The sequence below is a fragment of the Panthera pardus genome, unplaced genomic scaffold (genome assembly GCF_024362965.1).
Source record: "Panthera pardus isolate Hobbes unplaced genomic scaffold, ASM2436296v1 HiC_scaffold_7, whole genome shotgun sequence".
Lineage (NCBI taxonomy): Eukaryota > Metazoa > Chordata > Mammalia > Carnivora > Felidae > Panthera > Panthera pardus.
In genome coordinates this window covers 637,930-649,378 of record NW_026527002.1, presented here as the reverse complement: position 1 = coordinate 649,378, position 11,449 = coordinate 637,930, and the positions used below count along the sequence as shown (strand labels likewise).

At 48.9% G+C, this 11,449-nt stretch overlaps 1 protein-coding gene across 1 annotated transcript; it reads left to right on the top strand.

The window, feature by feature from the left end:
- The first annotated feature begins 9,276 nt into the window (after nt 1–9,276).
- CEBPD (CCAAT enhancer binding protein delta) lies at nt 9,277–10,659 on the top strand. The gene has a single exon (XM_019428879.2). The coding sequence runs from the start codon at nt 9,416–9,418 to the stop codon at nt 10,235–10,237; it is 822 nt and encodes a 273-aa protein (XP_019284424.2). The 5' UTR covers nt 9,277–9,415; the 3' UTR covers nt 10,238–10,659.
- Nucleotides 10,660–11,449: the final 790 nt, after the last annotated feature.

Sequence of the window (11,449 nt, the reverse complement as noted above, 5' to 3'; positions counted from 1 at the left end):
TGGCAAACATCAGTTTGTATTTATGACTCTGCTCCTGTGTTGTTTGTACATTTGTTTTGTTTTTAAGATTCCACATGTGTGAAATCTTATGGTATTTATCTTTTCCTGTCTAACTTACTTCACTTAGCATAATTCTCTCAAGTTCCATCCATGTTGTCACAGATGGCAAGATGCCATTCTCCTTTATGGCTGAGTAATATTCCATTCCATGTGGAATACACACACACACACACACACACACACACACACACACACTATATTTTCTTTATCCATTCATCTGTTGATGGGCACTTTAAAATTTTTTTGTTTATTTATTTTGAGAGAGACAGAGACAGCATGAGTGGGGGAGGGGCAGAGAGAAAAGGAAAGAGAATCCCAAGCAGGCTCTGTGTTGCCAGCACAGATCCTGATGTGGGGCTTGAACTCACGAAACCATGAGATCATGACCTGAGCAGAAACCAAGAGTTGTAAGCTTAACCGACTGAGCCACCCAGGTGCCCTAGTGATGGACAATTTTAAATCACTTCCATATCTTGGCTCTGCTCACTAATGCTGCAGTGAACATAGGGGTACATTAATTTTTCCAAATTAGTGTTTTTCTTTGGATAAGTACTCATAGGTGGGATTGCTGGATCATACTGCAGTTCTATTTTTAACTTTTGAACAACCTCCATACTGTTTGTACCAGTTTTACATTCCCACCATCAGTACACAAGGGTTTCCTTTCCTCCATATCCTTGCCAACCCTTTTATTTCTCGTCTTTTTTGATTTTAGCCATTCTGCCAGATATGAGGTGATATCTTGTGGTTTTGATTTGCATTTCTCTGACGAATGATGTTGAGCATCTTTTTATGTGTATGTTGGCCATCTGTATGGGGCTTTTTTGGAAAAATGTCAGAGTCTTATGCCCATCTTTTAATCAGATTTTTTTTTGGTGTTGATTGGTATGAGTTCTTTATATATTTTAGATATTAACCCCCTACTGGATATATTATTTGCATGCTCTCCCATTTAGTCCCTTTTAAAAAACTTTAAGTATGGGAATGCAAGCTGGTGCAGACACCTTGGAAAAAAGTATGGAGGTTCCTCAAAAAACTAAAAATAGAACTACCCTAACCCAGCAATTGCACTACGAGGCATTTATCCATGGGATACAGGTGTGCTGTTTCGAAGGGACACATGCACCCCCATGTTTAGAGCAGCACTATCAACAATAGCCAAAGTATGGAAAGAGCCCAAATGTCCATCAATGGATGAATGGATAAAGATGTTGTGTATACACACACACACACACACACACACACACACACACACACACACACACAATAGAGTATTACTTGGCAATCAAAAAGAATGAAATCTTGCCATTTGCAACTATGTGGATGGAACTGGAGGGTATTATGCTAAGTGAAATTAGTCAAAGAAAGACAAAAATCATATGACTTCACTCAGATGAGGTTTTTAAGAGACAAAACAGATGAACATAAGGGAAGGGAAACAAAAATAATATAAAAACAGGGAGGGGGACAAAACAGAAGAGACTCATAAATATGGAGAACAAACTGGAGGGATTGTGGGAGGGGTGATGGGCTAAATGGGTTAGGGGCACTAAGGAATCTACTCCTGAAATCATTGTTTCACTATATGCTAACTAACTTGGATGTAAATTTTAAAAAATAAAAAATAAAATTAAAAAAATAAATAAATAAATAAAAATTAAAAAAAAATTTAAGTAGGCTCTGCACCCAGCATGGGGCATGAACTCGTGACCCCTAGATCAAGAATTGCATACTCTACCAACTGAGCCAGCTAGATGCCCCTTGGTAGGCCTTTTTTTTTTTAATTAAGTTTTTATTCTAATTCCAGTATAGTTAACATATAGTGCTTATATTAGTTTCAGGTATACAATATAGTGATTCAACACTTCCATACATCATCCAGTGCTCATCACAGCAAGTGTCCTCCTGAATCCCCATCACCTGTTTCACCCATCCCCTCTCCCACCTCCGCTCTGGTAGCCATCATTTTGTTCCCTATAGTTAAGTGTCTGTTTCTTGGTTTGTCTCTTTCTCTTTTTCCTTTGCTTGTTTGTTTTGTTTCTTAAATTCCACATGAGTGAAATTATATGGTATTTGCCTTTCTTAGTTCACTTAGCATTATACTCTCTAGCTCCATCAATGTCCTTGCAAATGGAAAGATTTCGTTCTTTTTTTTTTATGGCTGAATAATATTCCATTGTGTATATATACCACATCTTCTTTATCCATTTATCTGATGGACATGGCTACTTTCATAATTTGGCTATTGTAAATAATGCTGGTATAAACATAAGGGTGTAGGTATCTGTCTGAATTAATGTTTTTGTGTTCTTTTGGGTGGATGGCACAGTAGCACAATTGCTGGATCATAGGGTGCTTCTGGTTTCAACTTTTTGAGGAACCTCCATACTGTTTTCCAGAGTGGCTACACCTGTTTGCATTTCTACCAGCAGTGTACAAGGGATCCTTTTACTCCACATATTCGCCAACACTTGTTTCTTAAGCTTTTTATTTTACCCATTCTTACAGGAGTGAGGTGATATCACATTGTAGTTTTGATTTGCATTTCCCTGATGATTTGTGATGTTGAGCATCTTTGCATGTGTCTGCTGGCCATTTGTGTGTCTTCTTTGGAGAAATGTCTGTTCATGTCTTCTGCCCATTTTTTCAAATTGGGCTGTTTTATGGGTGTTGAACTGTATAAATTCTTTACATATTTTAGATACTAACCCTTTATTGGATATTTCATTTGCAAATATCTTTTCCCATTCAAGAGGTTACCTTTTTGTTATTTTCTTTATAAATTTTATTTTAAATATTTATTTTTAAGAGAGCAAGAGCAAGCAAGCATGAGTGGGGGAGTGAGGGGCCGAGAGAGAGGGAGACAGAGAGTCTGAAGCAGGTTCTGTGCTGACAGCAAAGAGCCCCAGGCGGGACTTGAACTCACCAGCTGATTACCTGAACTGAAGTCTGATGCTTTACTGACTGAGCCACCTTTTAGTTTTGTTGACTGCTTCCTTTGCTGTGCAAAAGCTTTGTATTTTGGTGTGGTTCCAATAGTTTTTGCCTTTATTTCCCTTGCCTCAGGAGACGTATCTAGAAAAATGTCGCTACAGCTGATGTCAGAGACATTATTGCTTGTGTTCTCTTCTAGATTTTTATGTTTTCAGGTCTCACATAAGGTCTTTCATCCATTGTGAATGTACTTTTGTGTATGGTATAAGAAGGTGGCCCAGTTTCGTTCTTTTGCATGTTACTGTCCGGTTTTCTCAGCACGATTTGTTGAAGAGACTTTCCCATTAGATAGTCTTTCCTTTTTTGAAGATTAATTGACCATATAATTGGTTTATTTCTGGGCTTACCATTTTGTTTCATTGAACTGTGTGCTGGTTTTTGTGCCAGTACCATCCTATTTTGGTCACTACAGCTTTGTCATATAACTTGAAGTCTGGAATTGTGATACCTCCGGTTTTGTTTTTCTCTTTCCAGATTGCTTTGGCTATTCAGGATCTTCTGTGGTTCCATACAGATTATAGAACTGTTTGTTACAGTTCTGTGAAAAATGCTGTTGGTATTTTGATAGGGATTGCATTAAATGTGTAGATTGCTTGGGGTAGTACTGGCAGTTTAACTATATTTGTGTTATGCCCAGAATTCGTGATTCCCCAAATACCACCAGGGAGCCGAGTCCGATGCAAAAGCAAAAGAGCCTTTATTCCAGCTAGCTCGAGCTCAATCCCCTACCTGCACCGACGCAGCGGTGAGATACCAGGGAGAGCGAGTTTCAAAAGCACAAAGGTTTTATAGGGGTCTAGGGGCAGTTGGTGAGGTAATGGCTGTGGCCTTGGCCGATTGGCTGGGGAAGGGTCGAGTCCTGGTAGGCAGGTCGCTGGGCTGTTTTGATCAGGAAGTCTGAAGGGGTGAGCCGGAGGTTACTCAAGGGGAGGAGGCGCGGTCTGAGGTTTCTGCGATTTTCCCGGAAAAGGGGTCATGTCGGGGACATAGTCACTCAAGGTGGAGGACACAGAACAAGATGGAGTCGGCCGGCGTAGGCCCGCCCTTTCAATTTGTTCTTCCAATTCATGAGCATGGAATGTCTTTCCATTTCTTTGTGCCATCTTCAATTTCTTTCAGCAGTGTTTTATGGTTTTTGGAGTACAAGTCTTTCACCTCTTTAGTTAGGTTTATTCCCAGGTATCTTATTCTTTTCAGTGCAATTTGTAGCTGGGATTATTTTATTAATTTCTCTTTCTTCATTATTGGAATATAGAAATGCAACAGATTTCTGTATGCTGATTTTATATCCTGTGACTTCCTGAATTCATTTGTCAATTCTAGCAATTTTGGGGGAGTCTTTCGGGTTTTTTATATATAGTATCCTGTCATCGGCAAGTAGTGAAAGTTTGACTTCTTAGTGATTCAGATGGTTTTTATTTGTTTTCATTGATTATTGTGGCTTAGGACTTCCAGCACTATGTTAAATAATAATGGTGACAGTGGACATCCCTGTCTTATTGCTGGCCTTAGGGGAAAAACTCTCAGTTTCTCCCCACTGGATGATGTTCATTGTGGAGTTTTTCATGCAAGACATTCATTATGTTCCCCCTAAATCTACTTTGTTGAGGGTTTTTTTTTAAATCATGAACGGATGTTGTACTTTGAAAATGCTTTTTTTTTTTGCATCTATTGACATGATCACAAGGTTTTTATCCTGCTACTAATGTATCATGTTGATTCGTGAATATAGTCTGTTTTAATGGTTACCTTAAATGCCTGAAGCCAAAAGTATCTCTGTATATGTACACACACACACACACGAAAAAAATACACTTGTAGTTTTTGCAGATTGGTTTGTGTGTTGGGATACTCCTTCAATGCTTAGGCTTTTTAAAATGAATTCTGCTTCAGCTTTCACTTCCCGAATGAGTGGAGCATGAAGTTCAGCCAGAAGTGAAAGACGGGGGCATTCTTCGGTCCTGCGTATGCAGCCCGGCCGGGGCATGCCTGTGGACTTCCTGATTTCCTGGAATATGCAGGGGCTTTTAAAAGGCCTTTCCCCCCACGTATCTCCTTTCCCAAAGTCCTCTTTCCCCAGGGGTTCGGTCTCTCTTTCGCTCGTCTTAGGCTGCCACGGCCAGTAGCTTTGCTCCTACGTGCTTCTGGCAAATGCCCAAAGGCCACCCCTCGCCCCAGTCCCTCAGGGGGTCACTGGACAGATGCACAGCTCGTCAGTCCACTGAGAACAGAGTCTGTATCGCTCCTCCGGCACCAGCAGCCTGCACCGGGAGCTCCCACTGCCGTCTTCACGACCGCCGGCGGTCCGGAGGGTGGGGGACAGCACGCGGGAAATGCAAAATGCCACCACGCTCGCTCAGTGGCAGCGGAGCGGCTTCTTCACTGCGCTTTCCTCCTGTACAGGTTTTGGGCCAGATTTTAGACTTCCACGCAGGTTGATTCGGACGGTGTGCCAGCTGTTTTTGTGGAGGGACAGAGCCCTGGTGCTCCCTACTCCACGACTTTTATTTTAGACACTTGGCTCCTCTCCTTTTCTTGACATTACCAGGTTGTAGTCCTATGAAGAACTTAGTCTCCTACAGACACTGATTTTAACAATCTGTGGCACAAATGCATGGGTAAACAGGAAAATACAAGCCGGGTACGTTGCTTATGACATTTCTACGCTTCACGTTCACCGTTTTCCTCCTCTGAATCACTTTTCAATTCAGTCACTGATGCTTGGGCTTTTTACACGACACTGCTGTCCGTCCCACCGTGAGAGTTGGGACGTGCAAGTCCTTGAAAGCTCCACTGTCATCCCCGGGACGTCACTCCCAGCCCGACACCCAGGGACTCGTTGGCCAATGCTGATTGTCACGTGAATCCCAATTTCAATTAAAAAAAAAAAAAATTACGTCTAACAATTGGCACTATGTGGGATGTACTTTTCCGGGAAACCAGATGAGGAAATGATTAATTTGGCTAAAGTAAGTCACAGAAGGCAACAGAGAGGTGCCGTTCGGGAGGCTAGAGAGTTGATGGAAGGACGCAGCCAGCCAAGCAGTAGAGGAAAAGCCCCGTCAGCAGAACCGTGGGCATCACCCGCAGGGGACCAGGCGGGTCTGGAGGATAGAGTTGAGTCACAGGTCAGTTGCTCGTGGTAGGAAATGGATTGAAAAGAGTGGGCTGTGGAGGGTACACAGTAAGTGACACACTATTGTAGCGAAGAACTTTTCAGGAGATTCTGAGGAACGCAGCGATGTGATGATGTCTTCCTCTTCGAAGCCCTCTTGGACGCCATGTGCAAAACGGACTGATTTGGGGTGGGCAAGCGCCACCAAGGGGGTGGCTGAGGAGCTGGGTCGTGGCAGGGAGGACAGACAGGTGTGGGCTGACGGCGGGATAAGTCCACAAGAAAACAGGCTGGGAAGGCAAACCGCCTCTCCTCTGTGTTTTTATTACTGGGAACGTGAGCAAATATATGGCAGGTTGGACAAATGAGCAACACAATCTGACAAACCAAATACCTGTTTTCAGCTCTGGCTACTGTGTGATCCGAGGGCTCAGTCTCCAGAGGCTGAATGCAGAAATTTTTACCAATCGGGGTCGGTTTTTAATAAATATACAGGACTTAACAGCACCAAGGATGTGACTCCAATTCACATGGACCTTGTGTTTTCATTACTTTAACCCGTCTTGCCTTTTCAAACTAATATATATTTGAATGTTTTACCCAAAAAAGTCTGTATTTGTAACCTCACTGTTGACTGAGATGAAACGCATAAAAATAGACCAAGAAGTTAAAATTAGTCCTAAGGCAGGTCAACAAAATATCTAATGTGACGGTTGAGAATAATAATCTAAAGAGGGCGCTGAAGTCAACAGTCTCTCTCTCGAAACTTCATTTTTACATTTTGGATAGCACCGCTCCCGGAACATTTGCACCGTTCCAGACTTTAATTTGGAGGAGACCTGTTCTTGGCTCACATCTTGTGCCACACGAAGCACCCCAAAATGATCTTTCATCAGAACCGAGTTATGGTCACTCTGTTATGGATGCGCAGGAGGACTTCCTAATTCTGACAGTGCTCAACAATACTCGAGCATATTTTAAGCATTTTCAGCCTCCTGGCTTTTCTAAAAGGCTGATGTGTTTAGAAAGTCCACAGGGAGGGGACTTCATCGGAACGTCTCAACTATGCACAACACAGGAGCACCTTCATAAACACGGGGAAGCCAAGGCCTCCACGTTTTGAAGGTGTGCTTTCTTGACGCCTTCATTTGGGCCCTTCTGCTCAGAATACTGAAGACTCGAGAAGGCTCAAGTAATTACTTGAAACAGATCCCTAACGACGAGAAATGAACAGATCGGTATTTATCTTGAATAAATTTATAGTAGAGCTGGGAAGGGGCAGAAAGTGGAGGCATTTAAGAAAGGACTACGAACAACTACTGTCTTTCTGACAGCCCCTCAACCTTCAACTGCTCTGTTATTTTTAAAAAAAGCCTTCAATTTTCCCTCAAATGTCACAAATCAATAGTTTGCTGGTCTATGATCTCTCCCCTTCTCCCTTCTTCTGGAAAAGGGAAGAAAAAAAATTTAAATCCAAAAGTTATCATTGGTGCATAATACACTAAAAAAATGTTGGCCTTCCATCCCTTTCAAGCTCAGTCCTAATCTGATATGTGAATCGACTAATCACCTCACTGAATTATTTTCATACGAATATGGTTCCTCCATATATTCATTTTACATTCTCTGATTGGAGAGAGCTTCCATAGTGTTTCTATGGGTTCCTAGATAAGAACCGAGACATGTCTTCAGCTTTTTCTTCGGTTAGGCATGAGCCCACACTGTATGTGTCCCCGGGTTTTACCCTTCATAGTTAATTAATCAATAGTGTAACATCATGTGCCCTCTCCAAGTAATTCTAAAGCAACATGTTTGTCCTTGTAGAAAACCTATAAAGCATCCATAGTATATCATTAGAAATTACCTCTGGAATTGCCTGCATTAACTCCGGTGCAGTTTTTGGAGCGTTAAAAGTCTGGTGAGTGAGAAGCCGAAGCCAAGCACAGATGTGAGAAAGAGGCCACGTTGGAATAAGGTCAGTGATTTAATAAGTGCACTTGCCCAAAAACGCCTGCCCCAAATTGCAGGAAACAACGAACAAAGTCAATCCATACCGTCTCTTCGTGCATTTTACAGTACGAAGAGCCAGCAACGTAATACGCTGTCAGAGCTGCTCGTGTAAATCTCTTTCTCCTAAAGAGGACCCACCCGCTTTAGACTCCGAAGGACTTCTTGGAATACCGGGCACAGAGAAAAGAGCCCGGAACTAAACACAGGACTGGAGCAAGACGCCACCGCCAGATGGCACTGCTTTAGCAGGCCGAGCGTGAACGCCAGGGCGCGGGGAGCTCGCGGGGAGCGCGGGGCCGCGGGACTTTGCGGGGGTCGAGCCGGCCGTCGGGCCCGGCGGGGCCTGCGAGCGCGGCAGCCCCCGGTATTTAGCGCGGCCGGCGGCTCCAACGTGCGTCAGGACTCCTGGTCTCCCGTCTGCTGTGCCCCGCGGTCCCTGCGGCTTGAAGCTCCAGCCGCGACGCCGAGCCTCGACCCCTAGGGCCGACTGGGCCCCGGGAACCCGGGGGAGAAGGGCCAAATTGGGCCCCGGGTTTCCGGAAACGTGCGAAGCCCCCCTCCCCCCCGCTCCCCCCCCCACCCCCCCCCCCCCCCGCGCCCTCCTCGCCGCTCGTGGCGCGGACCGGGGTCCCCAGGGCCGGAGCCGTGTCTGGAGAACGCCCCAGCACTCTGTCCTCGGTCCCGCAGTCGCCCTCCCCCAGCTTGCGCTCCCTCTGACGACGGGAACCGGCCGGGGACGCGCGCGCCGCAGCCAAGTCCTGGTTTTGATTTCACTGCCGCTCCGAAGAGCAAAGAGGCTCCAAACCCAACAAACAGGAAGGAGAGAAGGAGCCGGAGTGCGGGCAGAGGGAGGGCCATTCCCAGCAGAGGCGCTCGGGCCGGGCCGCGGACGGGGAGGAAGTGGCGCCCCTTCCCCTCCCGCGCGGGCCGGGGCGTGGGGGTGGGGGTGGGGGCAGCGAGAGGACAGCGGCCGGGGGCGGGAGGCGGGGGGGGGGGGGAGGGGGGCTCGGGGGCGGCTCCGGGGCCGGGCGGGGTGCTCGGGGCGGGGTCTCCCTGGGCGCCGCCGCCCGCCGCCCCCCTCCCCCTCCCCCTCCCCTTCCCCGCGGCCCCGGGGCGCCCCCGCGGTTCTGGAGCCGGGGCGGGGCGTGCGCGTCAGCTCGAGCTAGAAAAGGCGGCGGGGCCCGGCCCAGCGAGGTGACAGCCGCGCTCGGACACGGAGGCCGGCCCGACGCCGCCATGAGCGCCGCGCTCTTCAGCCTGGACGGCCCGGCGCGCGGCGCGCCCTGGCCCGCGGAGCCCGCGCCCTTTTACGAGCCGGGCCGGGCGGGCAAGCCAGGCCGCGGGAGCGAGCCGGGGAGCCTGGCCGAGCCGGGCGCCGTAGCCCCCGCCATGTACGACGACGAGAGCGCCATCGACTTCAGCGCCTACATCGACTCCATGGCCGCCGTGCCCACCCTAGAGCTGTGCCACGACGAGCTCTTCGCCGACCTCTTCAACAGCAACCACAAGGCGGGCGCGGCGGGCGCCGCCGCGGGAGCCCTGGAGCTGCTGCCCGGCGGCCTCGCGCGCCCCCACGGCCCGGGCACCGCCGCCCCGCGTCCGCTCAAGCGCGAGCCCGACTGGGGCGACGGCGACGCGCCCGGCTCGCTGCTGCCGGCGCAGGTGGCCGCGTGCGCGCAGACGGTGGTGAGCCTGGCGGCCGCGGCGCAGCCCACGCCGCCCACGTCGCCCGAGCCGCCGCGCGGCAGCCCCGGGCCGAGCCCCGCCCCGGGCCCGGCGCGGGAGAAGAGCGCGGGCAAGAGGGGCCCGGACCGCGGCAGCCCGGAGTACCGGCAGCGGCGCGAGCGCAACAACATCGCCGTGCGCAAGAGCCGCGACAAGGCCAAGCGGCGCAACCAGGAGATGCAGCAGAAGCTGGTGGAGCTGTCGGCCGAAAACGAGAAACTGCACCAGCGCGTGGAGCAGCTCACGCGGGACCTGGCCGGCCTCCGGCAGTTCTTCAAGCAGCTGCCCAGCCCGCCCTTCCTGCCGGCCGCCGGGGCCGCCGACTGCCGGTAACGCGCGGCCCGGGGGAGGGGGCGGGAGAGACTCACCAACGACCGATACCTCAGACCCGACGGGCCCGGGAGCGGAGCGCGCCCCGCCCGGACGCCGCGAGAGCCGCTGGGCGCCGGCCGCAGTGTCTTTGGGACGCGCCCACGGAGGAACCTACGGCCTGGACTGAACCACCACTGAACTTCGAGAGAAGCTATGCGTGTTTCTTTCCCCTTAAGTTATTTTTATAATGGTAGCTTTTCTACATCTTACTCCTGTCGATGCAGCTAAGGTACATTTGTAAAAAAAAAAAAAAAAAAAAAAAAAGGAAACAAACTTTTCAGACAAACCCTTTGTATTGTAGATAAGAGGAAAAGACTGAGCATGCTCACTTTTTTATATTAATTTTTACAGCATTTGTAAGAATAAAGAAGCATTTAAAACCACCCCCGATTCCCGTATTCACAGTGACTCCTGAATGCTGGTGGCCCCAGGACCTCGCTGGGGAAGGGCACGTTCCAGTGCCAGGCGTGCAGCAAGGCACCGGGGAGGCCGCGGGACTCAGGTGTGTGTCCCTGAGGGGGGACCTGAGCTCCCTAGAAGAGGGGATCTGCTTTGCTCTTTGAAACCTGCCAGAGTCTGCCTCCAGATGTTTTGTTTGCTTAAGATCGAGGAAGCACGAATAAAGGAACTCGTGCTAGACTAGTAGCTTTCCGGTGGAAGGTGCTCCCAGAGAAGTTCCGGGACTTGGGGAGGAGGCTGGCGGGATGACCGGTCCTGCAGTTGACTTAGGGGCTCCTCTGTAGGCAAGAGCCCCCCGGGGCTAACTTCAGTTGGCTGCCGCAGGGGTGAGGGGTGAGGGGTGAGGGGTGAGGGGTGAGGGGAAGGATCCGGCTCTCCGCACAGCATGTCTGAGTCGTCTTTGGCTTCCATGGGACTCTGCTTTCACTTTCCTCAGTCTTAGGTACAGCTTCCAGTAGGTTTTCCGAGTGGGTGTAAACATAAGATAGTTCTGTGGTAGATGCAAAAGACGGTCAAAAAGCTCCTCAAAAGCAGCAGTCCTGCCAGTCGTTGAAATGTTTCAAAGCTTCATCAGGACAAATCAAGCCGTTCACCTTTCCCCCAACTAAAGCGGGTACTCGGCACCCTTTCTTGCTCTGGACTGCTAGGTCTATCTTTATGTAATTTAACCGTGGCCTATCATGATTGTCTTGTTATAAAGGAGGAAACAAAATC

What these genes read in the sequence shown, in the direction of transcription:
- CEBPD (XM_019428879.2), top strand. Translation starts at nt 9,416, where the DNA reads ATGAGCGCCGCGCTCTTCAGCCTGGACGGCCCGGCGCGCGGCGCGCCC.